The sequence below is a fragment of the Neopelma chrysocephalum genome, unplaced genomic scaffold, assembly GCF_003984885.1.
Source record: "Neopelma chrysocephalum unplaced genomic scaffold, ASM398488v2 Primary Assembly neopelma1_45, whole genome shotgun sequence".
Classification (NCBI taxonomy): Eukaryota; Metazoa; Chordata; class Aves; order Passeriformes; family Pipridae; genus Neopelma; species Neopelma chrysocephalum.
Window position 1 is genome coordinate 8,492,005 of NW_020897704.1, and position 12,362 is coordinate 8,504,366.

The 12,362-nt window shown below is 34.9% G+C and overlaps 1 protein-coding gene across 2 annotated transcripts in view; it reads right to left on the reverse strand.

Annotated features, from left to right (window-relative positions):
* The window catches only part of TBC1D22A (TBC1 domain family member 22A), a 152,988-nt gene that overhangs the window by 121,113 nt on the left and 19,513 nt on the right, over positions 1-12,362 (reverse strand). For both annotated transcript variants that reach the window (XM_027679259.1, XM_027679260.1), the window contains exons 6-8: positions 7,407-7,535; positions 6,197-6,259; positions 301-415 (exon numbers count right to left, since the gene is read on the reverse strand). In XM_027679259.1, coding sequence (XP_027535060.1) covers positions 301-415; positions 6,197-6,259; positions 7,407-7,535 — 307 coding nt within the window. The remainder of the gene's footprint in view (positions 1-300; positions 416-6,196; positions 6,260-7,406; positions 7,536-12,362) is intronic.

Sequence of the window (12,362 nt, forward strand, 5' to 3'; positions counted from 1 at the left end):
GAACAGGAGAGAAAGAAACACAGAATAACCTATGAAGAAAAATGCACCATGAGTGGTGAACACTTTTAAAGTACAAATCAAGATGATTCCTGAACTCCACTGACTACTTAAACAAAATCTGATTGCTTCTCAGTATATATTTAAACAGAACGATACAGATTTATAATTTAAAAATTATTATAAAATTCATATATCAAATTACGCTTTGATTAGCTCATCCAAACCATCAGTCAGATTAAAATGAAAATTATGTTTCAAAACCAATATCAATTCATAATTTGGTATTAAGACAAATCTTACCTATGTATTCACAAACGAAGACCACAAAAAAAGGAGTAACAAGATCATTTATGCCCTGAACATATCCACTGGCTGGATGGCGTATTGCCCAGATAAACAAAATTCTTTCAAAGATCTGAAAAAGAGTTAAAGAAACCATCAGGTAATTTAACAAGTGACGACCACATTTTAAACAAGACCCTTGAAAATTATCACAGAATTATACAACATGCTGAGTTAGAAGGGACCCATCAGAATCACTGAGTACAACTCCTGGACCTATGCAGTTCATCCCAAGAATCACACCATGTGCCTGAGAAGCAAATGCTTCTTGAACTCAGACAGGCTTCATGCTGTGACCACTTCCCTGGCAACCCTGTTCCCTTCACCCTCTGGGGGAAGAACTTTTTTCTGATACCCAACCTAAGCTTTCCCCAACACAGCTTCATGCCATTACCGCGAGTCCTGTCACTGGTCACAGGTGAAGAGATCAGTACCTGCCCTGCCACTGCCCTCCAGTCCGATGTTGAAAACCTCATTGCAGACAAATTTAATATCACAGAGCTACTAGTATAAAAAAACATGCATACAAAAGCATAAATGAACACTGGTATTCATAACTAACTTCCAGTGCTAGGTAAGCTTCTCAGTTCTTCAAAAGAGAGCATTTTCAGGGTATTAGCACATGTTAAAACCAACCTAGTATATAATTCAGTTATGGCACGTACTGCAAAGTAGCCCTTATTCACTGGAGCTTTTCCAATAATATAAAATTCCTCTTTCCTCAAGAAAAAGAAATATTACATGATCTTCCCATGATTTTTTACCTCTTTGAAAGAAGTATTCTATTAATGCAGTATTCTATTTATTCGTAACAGAAAGAAGTATTTGATATAGTTTAGATTTTTTAATAACATGCCCATAAAAGGAGATTCCAGAACAGTTAAGCTTGCCTAATACTGCAGTGTGGAGTTTTACACTTAAGAAGTGTGTATACTGGTTAATAAAAAAGGTGAAACGATCAGAAAATGTAGAAATAAGGCAACTGCCTGCCATATCACAGAACCTCACCTCCTCAGCTCTGTAAACTGCAGCTTGCTTAGGATCTGCAAAAGCTCACAAGGCCACAACATATCTCAGCATGAGGAGACTAGAGAGCAGGAAAATCACAGAACTTTCCTCTGACTCAATTTAGGTCTGTGACATGCTGTATTTCCTCTCAATTATTTGCTTCTGAACATGCTACTTGCCTTTGAAAGGCTGCAAATAAGCAGCCGAGTGAAAGCTGCTACGTGCCTTGTCCTAACTACAGGTACTCAATCAAGTATACATAATTTTCTGAAACAAAAGAATGTTTGCTCATTCTTGAGAGCACAAACAGCATCGCTTTTCTGATCAGGCCTCAATACTAACAAAAAAGGAGCCATTTTCAAAGGACCTCAAGGATTGTGTAGTTTGCTGCAACCTCAGAAATCGATGAATGCTCAGGCTTCAAGAAAGCCTGTAAAGATCCTCTCTGAAAGGACACAACAGAGAGAGGAAGTTTATTTATGAAGTCAGTATTATTTATATTCAATCTCACTTCAAGTTTTTGTTAGATTGAGAAGCTGACTATTTCAATTCAATTTTAAATAAAATCTTATTGTTCAGTTTCAAAGTCCTCTTGCAGTTATTTGTAAGTAAGGAAAGGTGCTTGGAAGTCCCATTACAGGCTTCCACACAACTTACCTGACACTGAAACATATTTGCACCTTTTGCTTTGAAAACAAGTCCCAAATATCAACACCTACCCTTTCCCCACAGGTTTTCCTTTGAGAATCAACTGTCTTCCAGGTTTTATGTTTCCCTGGCTGAAAATTCACGTAACAAGGGAGACAGTCAACAACAAAAAGTACAAAAAGTTTTGGTGAGCACTGAAAAACAAGCCGTAACACAGCTCACGTCTGATCCATTACAACTGCAATTAAGATTCAGTATTTGCTCAGCATGATTTCAGAAATTAGTCAGAAAGGGAGATACTCATTAGCAAATTCTCCATAGAAGCCTCTCGTTCCCATTAGCCAAGATACTTATTTCTTTAGCTACAAATTCTTGGTGCTAGTCCTGTCACCTCATGTTTTTTAACATGCACTGCATACTAATCCAAAAAATACCACTCTCTGCCCATCAAGCAATAGCCTGTGGGGTTTCACTCTCTATCAATAACTGTATAAAGATTTTACACTCTGCGATTTACACCTTACTTTTACATTTTACCTAATTAGACCCTTATGAAATTGCAGTTATATCCTATTTTTACTGCTACTGGAAAACTGCACATCTAGCTAGCTTAGTTAGCTCACAGCCACCCCAACTGCTTCTGGCAGTTGCCATTTCTAGTTTCAGTAACAGCAGTCCTCAGTATTATCAGTTATCAGTCTGTTTCACTTCAGAAAAAGGACATGTTTAACATACTGCAAATACAAATAACTTTCTTGAAAAACAAACAACAGACACAGGTGACTAGAGAAACCTATTTAAATAGCAATTACTGAATGCAGTGTTATGCACTAGGCTAAATAAAAAACTCCTGGTGTGATGGGGTTACAAAATATGCACAGTAAAAAAAAAAAAACCACACACAAACAAACTCCCACAGTAATTCAGTAAGAACTATCAAAATACCCATCGTAAAAATTATAAAAATTGTGTTTTTTCATGAAGGCATTTCTAAAGTCAAACAACCCACAAATTTGTACCACCAACCTTTTGTTTCCTTAGAATCTGACAATATATGCAGTTTACACTGCAGATTGAGAGGCCTATGGATTTTAAAACATTTTTAAAATCCAGGTATGGAAACTAAGGAAAGTGGGGGCCTATTTGAGTTTGCTTGGGGGGGGGGTAATATTATTGACCAGGAAGCATCACTGATGGCACATCAGCTTTAATATCCCTAAATGCACCTAATCAGAAATCCAACAAATACACACTGAAATTTCCTACCCATTTTCATAAGGTTTCATTTACTGTTCTGAATTGAAAAAAATGAGCACTGAAAACTTGAACAGCAGACTGATTTAAGTTTCTATACAGCACTCATCACTGTGCTCAAATAGGATTCATTAAAAAGGTCACTTTCCCAAAAGGTTCCCTTCTTGATTTCCAAATCAGCAACAGAAACTGGAATTATTTTTCTTTTATGAACCACTACATCTCATGAAATGTCATTACCAGTCTATTATTCTCTTTTGAATTTAACACTCATTCATAATTATAGCAAGAATTATATTCACATACATAAAGAGAAGAAGCCATCAGCTTAAATGCAGGTTTTGAATTCCTTGTGAGTTTTGCACACAGGGTAACACTTCAAAATCTGTCTTTGACCCATAATTTGATTTCCTTCTCTTCTTTATAGCCCTTGCCATCTCACCTTAAAAAAGGGGAAATGACTGTTGCCCACCTGAGACTAGCACCATCTTCTCCCTAGAAGGGAGTCAGTTCTGGGAACAATAGAAGGTCCCTATCTAGATAAACCCCTGGGAATAGGGTGGGATCCCCTGCGAGGCTAAGGGATTCAGCAGTGCTGTGGCAGGTGTCCAGAAACCCAGAAAGCAAGGGAAAGAAACAATGGAGAAGATGGATGCTATGACCCTTTCAGCATCTTCTGTATAATGGCACCAAGCAAGTTGGGCTTGGTTTGGATCAAAGAGAGAGCAAAGACATATGCAAGCCCATCCTCACAGTAGCCCACACATTCAGTCAGATCAGTGGAGCTCTAAAATGAAGAACCTGCAACTCTGTAACATTCAGGACACTAACAGATCTGTAAAAATTAAATCAGATCTCTATCACTTTTTTATAACTCAAATACTTCCTAGATTTCCCCTTATCCTACTGCCATCCACCCTTTTCACATTTTTCTGTACCTCAAGACCACTCACTCCCAGCTAAAAGAATCTTATTAAAATAGACTTTTGGTTTACACTTTCTTTTTTATTAATCAACTGTCCAATCTCACTCCTCCAAGCCTTCTATCATTTTTGCATCCATTTCCTTACTACTTGCAAGGGAAGAAGAAAGGTGTTGGAGCAGGGAAGATGGATGGGATAGGGTATGGACAGGGATTGGAGGGAGAGTGATTGTGATGTGGTTTCTTTAAACATTCTTTTTAAACATGAAAGCAGCAGCACTCCAGTTGTATAATGCCTTAATCTACTTTATAGGGATCAATTACGGTTGTCATGTGGCTCAATTTACTAAACCTTCAAACTGAGAAGGGTAAGTACAACCTGCAAGTAGGGATATCGAGCTGTATTCAACAAACTAATTTAAGGAGCTGTATACATACACTATTAGCGTTGGAAGAGAACTCAATGCCACTTGCAAGTATAATCACAATTTCTAGAAAGTGTGGATTTAAAATACATTTATTTTAAGGCAGTGTTTAAGATGCACATATCCAATGAAGCATTAGAAAAATATTCCTTTGGATAAGTTCAACAAATAACTAGAAATAGTCTAAAGAAACACATTAACCATCTCTTAAGAGCAGTCATGTATCTTGTCTCATGCATAACCAAAGGAGCAAAACACAAAACCAGTCAAGATCCTACAGCTTTCTATCTGACAGTCTCAACATTTTACTAAATAACACTTTATCTCAAACTATTCTCTAATGAGAATTTGATATCTTGGTATCATTTTTATTAAGGTACTTCTCACCCAAATATTTTGGTTAAAAGAAAGGATATTAAGCACATTCTATGAAGATGTTTACCTGGAGCATTCTTCTGCCAGTGACCATCTTATAATGAAATAATATTCACCTTCAATTTCACTTATTGGCTCATTTCTAGCTAAACACTGACACTGATCTTATTTATTTCTTTAAGTTCACCTTACTGGTATTGTTTCCTTCTCATCCCTTGATTTTACTTACATCACTCCTTGATTCACTCCTAGAAAAGCTCAGGTAAAACACCAGCATGTAGGAAAGCACTATATTTATACTATTTTCTCTCAAAACACTGCACTAGGCTATTTCTTCAAACCAATTTCTTCAACATGTGTGGGAGAGCATTTCCATTATACAACTAATTGCAACAATGGAAAAACAAATGAAAGGTAGTTCTGCATTTACCTTCTCAGAATGACCTATCAGAAGATGTTTTATTGGGCTCTATAATGGTACAAACAGAAGCTACATGGAAGTACATTTGAAGGTCTAACTAGAAACATTAGAAAGGAGAATAAATTGAAGAATTAGAAGAAATGATTGAAAGAGGATGATCCACATCATCTATACCATTTATGACCCATATACTTTAAAATGAAAAGTCCCCATGAGATTCAATTACCCTACAATATAGGCCAATTTCACTAACATATCATTAATCATGTATTTAATCATATTATTATATATTTACATTAATCATATAATTAAAACAGTAGGAAAACAATTTAATTAGTGTGCTCAGCATACAAAACTTAGAAGGGAGTAAAATCAGGTAATGCACTCATGCTACAAATTCAAAAAAGAGAATTTCCCAAATGGAAGACTCTATAATGAGAACTTCCAGGCCTTGAATAATTTTGACAAATGCACAGAACCACGGGACTATGCTCTGCATTACTTCAAAAACACAGTATTAACAAAATACATAAAAAGGAAAAAAAAACCCAAAGGCACAAGACCAAAGAAAAAACTGACAGATTCGATACAGGAAATTAATGAGATGCCTTTGCTTTTACTACTCATATTTACACTGCCATTCTTAGCCTATACTTATATATCCTCATTTATTCGTTTCAGGTAGTTCTGAAGTCAAAATAGCAAGTACCGTCAAATTAATTATTAATCAAACTGTGATATCAGATTCATTAATAAAATGTTTTCTCTAACCAAAAAAAAGTCTTTAGATATCATTCTTACCTCTGTTACTTTGGGCTGAAGTCTTAAAACTTCAGGACTCATGCGTGGGATATCTATATGGATCTAATTAGACAAAGAGGAATACTGTAAAAGGAACCAACAGCACACTTTCTGAACAACACAATACTTAAAGTAATTCTATTATTTAACAGTATTAGTTATAATCCTGTTGTATCATTATTTTTGGAATTTTTACTGTATTTCAAAACATACATCCAAAGCTTTAAGTCATTGTTAATCTATCAAAGAGGTGAAAGAAAAAAACATATACATTTGTATTCACATTTTAGGATCCTTACATCACAATTTTTTGCAAATTAGGGTCATATTGACAATGGTAATTACTTCATGGTAATTACAAGTAAGCACATACTACTACTTCTATAACCTCATGTTCAACTGCCACTGTCATAGAATCATAGAATTTTCTAGGTTTGAAAGACCTGTAAGATCATCAAGTCCAAGCATTCAAAGGTAAAAACAGAGTTTAACACCTATTTTAATATATTTGACAATCAAGAAGAGAGCACAAAAATACTAGGATTTCTAAATTTTTATTCCAAACTTCACAAAGGAGTTTTATGCAACAATCCTAAAGTGATGATTTTGGGCTCCATACACAAGTACCTTATGTTAGTGATGCTATATATTTCTTGCTACTAAAGGTCAGGCTTGAAGCTGAAAGAAAGATCTCAGCCTCCTCTTTAGGAAGGTTAAAGTAATATTGTTTGGTCTATACTTAATGTTACAAATTATTCATTTCAATACTAAACTTGAAGATAACTTATCTGTTTATCTCGGTGGGCATAACAGTTTGACACCCATATGTTTATTGCACATCATACACAGTTTTAACTTCCTAAGCAAAACTACGGAGCCAGTAAAAAACAGTCACTGCTGTACTTTCTCTGTCTATCCTCACTCATTTGAAGGAAGGTCTGAGCGGGAGACTAAAGATTTGAAAACACTACTAATCTTAAACAAAAAAACACGGCATCACTAAAGCTGACATAAAGAGAAATCCACTATTTCAAATTTCAGAACACACTACCCCATATTTTTGCTTCTGAGATTTAGAAAAATTATTAAAGAGTTGTCTATTCAGCAAGATTAGAGAAAGAGCGAAAAGCAGTAGCAAACGTGAAAAACAATCTCTTTAGGTTCTTTAGGAGTGTTCTGCAGGTAAAAGTCACTTCAGTGGGTGTTCTACCTGTCTGTAGGTATCTTGGTGATTTTCATCATTTCTGGAATCATAGTATTGTTCAACAAATGCAAAATACTCTTTGCGTTTTCTTTGTAAAGTGCTTTCTCTTCGGTCCACATTTGCAGGAAGATAGCCCTGAAAAAAAACAGTGACATAAGGAGGATATTACTCTTTGCCTTGCATACAAAAAGCACTGCTGGCATTTGATCACATGTGACATAATTAACTGACGTAGTGCCATGTAGTCCTACACGGATCTGAATAATCCTTCAATAAACCATTTTTCCTATCAATCCAACTGGTACAAAAGTTCAGATACAAATATCATATAGAATCACTGCCTCTTTTTTTTTTTTTCTTTTTTAGAAAAAGCAATTTCTCATCAAGAATACTAAAATGATGTTGACTTCCAGAGAGAAAAGCTCAAATAAATAAGTTCAGGTAAATATAATGCCATATAAGTTCTTTAATTTCTATGTAGCCAGTACTGGAGCAATTTTATTAAATTTTTAAACAAAATGCATATTAGCTCAGTTGCCTTCAAATAGGAATTATATACATTAGCAAATACGTTTAAAACATGGTTAAACTTGTAACACAATGAAGTATTAATTCAAAAGCTTTAAAAACATTCTAGCTACATTATCTCACTGTTTCCAGTGAGAAAAAAAAACAATTTTAAGCTTTCATTTCATCTCAGCAGGTTACTAAAAGTTTCATCACAGAAAAAGAATCAACAGTTACTGGGCTCTCAGTTGTAATAACACTTGATGCACCTTTCCTTAATTGTTTCCCAAAAGCGATTTATAAATATTATCTTATTTTGCACATGGTATGGGCATACAAAGGATGTTAATAGATCTGCAAGATCATACATTGTTGCATTAAGTATAGAATAGATATGAATGGTTCTTCACTGAAGTCATTCACATATATTTGAAAATCCCAATCTTCCCCTCCCAAAAAAAAATTTAAAAATTCATTCTTATTTTCTTCTTTAGTCCAGTTTGATCATCATCTGTAGTATCTCAGTCTACTTTTGATTTAAAAAACAAGCTTAGGATACTATTCTATTTCACCATTTTACAAAATGTAAATGTTATTGAATGTTCAGCTTATATATAAAGTACACTTATTAGAAACACCATTATTCAGGTAAATGGCTACCAAAAAGTTTCCTGAATATTCACAAATAGTTAATGCTTTCTTGTAAGCAACTTCCTTTCAAATGGTCAACATCAACATCCCGCAACACTGCAAAAAAGAAAGCCAATTCATATTTAACCTACATGGCTATCCTAAATGAATACTTTGTATAAGATTCATTTTAAAGATGGATGGCTTGGAAAGAGATCTGGATATCCAAGATAATATAAGAAAAATCTAATTATTTACTAGTCAAGTCAAAATATTTCTTGCCAACAATCCATAAGTTCCCCTTCCACAATAATAGCTTTCACTATACTAATAATAATTAGTAAAATACAGAAATCAAACTTAGGTTTAAGTTTCATTAACAAAAATAACCTTCATAACATCAAAAAAATCCTATATTAGAAGTGCAGCAATATTTGCACTCATACAATGAGCCACAGCCATCACAGGTAACTAATAAAAGAGCAGATCATGTTGATTGTCATCACACAGCATGTACAGGACAACCAGTGGATGAGTCCCAGTCAGTATGGATTTAGGAAGGGCAGGTCCTGAACTGGAAAAGGCTGCCCAGGGAAGTGGTTGAGTCACCACCCCTGGAGGTATTTAAAGACATGCAGATGTGGCCCTTAGGGACATGGTTTAACATTGGACTTGGCAGTGCTGGGTTCATGATTGGATTCAATGACCTTAAAGGTCCTTTCCAACCTCAAAAATTCTATGATGTTATTTTAAAGGCATTTAAAATGTTATTCCTGTATACTTTACTTTCTGAGCTAATAATAACAACAGAGTAAGTGCAAACCATATTACATTCCAGATAACTTAAGAGGTAATTGCTTTTGCAAAACCATATCTTTTAAGATATACTGGCTTGTGTCTGGTTCCAGGTACTTTAAACCACACCAGCTTCACTTTTGCCTCAAGACTCTATCTGGCACTTAATATCCTGTCCCAATCTTTTGTATTAAGTTAGATATTGAATTCTGACACCTGTTTATTCTCAACAGTTGCGGGGTTTTTTCCCTGTAGGATATCTTAGTTGGTTGCATTAGAAACGAATTCATTTGTGAGAGCAGATGTGATCATTTGAAGGACCCTGATACTTTCTCACTCAGTCTTTTTGCCATTATTCAGTTTCAAAGACTGAACTAACCTTTCAATTCGACATGTTGTGTTTGCTGTTCAGTTTACAAATTAGGTTTTATTTTTAACAGTTGGAAAGGTTTACAACATATCATCAGTGAATAAACTCGTGGAGAGTTTAATCCATTTATTCATTAATTTCCTCCAAAGGCTTTTGCAAACATATCTTTAGTTTTGTTATTCAAAAGAGAAATGAGCCTGGATAGTTCTGCTTGCTGTTAGGTACAGTGTACCTAACATTTTTGCTGTATTTTAAAAATAAATCATGCAATTTTTATATATACTGCTACCAGTAGATATGCATAACATTAACAGATCCTATTATATTGATTTTCATATGCTTTCCTTTAAAAAAATGTATTCATCAGACATGTTAACATTATTAACCTGCTGTCTATGTAATAAATATCTCAACTAATCAATTTATTAAATCATTTTTAAAATTCCAATTTCCATGCTGATTTTACAAACAAGATAAATACCATCTGCCTCAGATACTACCAATTCCCTGAAAAAGTCTGTTTGGGCTTTTTAAATAAGACTTTTGAATAATTCCAACACAAACATATCCAGCCTTAACTTAGCTCTAAACTATACTTTGGTTCCTTCAGTTTTCTGTCCTTTTTTTAGCATTGCAACTGATCTTTAATCAAAATGTCACTTTTGATTTTCAAGAACACTTATTTCCCCAGGAGCTCCCAGTGCACTGTATAGAATCACAGAAAGGCTTGGGCTGGAAGGGACCTTAAAGATCATCTAGTTCCAACTCCCCCTGCCACAAGCAGGGACACCTTCACTAAACAAGGTTGCTCATAGTTCCATCCAACCAGGCCTTAAACACTTCCAGGGACTATCACACTACTCCTTACCTGGGACACACATTAATAATAGCTCAGTATTAGGTTGCCATTAGAAAAAAGCATGGTGAAGCTTATGACCACAAAAACTGAAAGCACTTTTTCTTCCCCACTTGGGAAAGAAGATGAAAAAGATGCTGCCTTACAGTATAGAAAAGTAATGATTACTAAATGACTCATCTTTGGGTTTCCAAAATATATCACATGAGGACCAATTAACAGATAAGAAATCATGGTAAGACTTTCTTAGAAAAGCTGAGAACTTTCACAGTATTGCCATTTGGAGGTAGAAACAAACTAAAGTCTTGTAAGTCTCTTATTAAAAAGAAAAAATCCACTTAATTCTTAAAGTACAGAAAAAGTAACCTGAAAACAGTTTTTTTGCAGAGGTATGACGAGATAGATCAAGTTAAGAATTGAACTGAAACAGATCCTAAACTGGAGTGGTTAAAGCAACAGAACAACAAACTCTACACTTAAGAACTCCTCTAGACCAGGAATCTGAGGAATACTAAAATAAAATCAACTTATGGAATTAAATTGAAGCTCATGGAAAGCCCATATTCTTACTAGAGAGCAAGAAGAGCTAGTTTACTTTATGTAAAAGTTATATTTTTAAAATTTGCATAATTCTTACTCTCTAAACCTCAGTGTCAGTCTTCTGATTCAGAACTTAAACTATTCTTATGTTTTAGCTTACTGTGTTTCAAAGTCAAGTTTGAGTTAGCCATATTTTTTTTAATTTGAGTATTTTAAAACAGGCATCCCAAACTTCAAGAGAAAAAAAATGCCCTTTTCATTAGCAAAATCTCAGACAACTTTGGAAACAGAACTAAAATACACTGTAAGCTCCATGTTTAATTTCAATTACAGCAGGATATTTGAATATCCACCATTAAGCTGCATCTGTATTTAGCGCTAGAAGGAACTAAGCTGCAAATTTAGTAGAACTCATCAGCAAGAGAGACTCTTTCAGTCACTGGAAATCAGTGTCAATCTGAAGTAAATACTTTGCATTCCCTACGGAATTATTCTATAAAAAGCAAAGCAGTTTAAGTCTACTCTCTGAAAAATTCAATAGTGTTAAACTGGTGTGTGTATAATTCAGAATTTTAAACAGTTCTTAAATGCATGAAGATTTGCTGAGAAAGTGTCTTTCATAACCTCTGGAGAGTATACAGAACAAGAGTTCTGTTTCTTTTTAATACAAACATCTTCACAAGCCTTCTCCCAACCACAGGCAGACAAACAACAGCTACAATGCACAACTGTTTGCCATCAAAAGTACTATAGCTTATAAGGTAGACATGAAAACTACTTCTATGAGGAAAACACTATTTTTGCAGGAGAACCATTTTAATTAGAAAGCAAACACTGAGATTAAAAAAATTCTGTTCTGTAACACCAAACCCAGTTAATCACAGATTCCCACAAGCTTCTCTCCAATGCCCAACCAAAGCACCTCTGTGTGCTGCTCCACAGTATTTCAGTCAACCTACTCTCAAGCTACTGCCATTGCAAAATCCTCTGGTCGTTGGGCAAAGTTCAGAGAGCTCAGCTAGTTAAAGACTCACATTACAAAAAAGTGATCAGCTTTTTAATTAGGTTGTCTCTCTGAACTGACTCACAGGTCTGACATCAAGAGAGCCAATGGCACAACTTAATTGACCACAGCAGTTCCGACTTGTTCATCCTAAACCACTATAGAAAAATCAGCCAAAAAACCTACAGATCCTATCAGAGCTTTTCCTCAGTACATTGTTAATCCTTTCTTGCAGTTACTTTAATGTGAAGCCTGAATGAA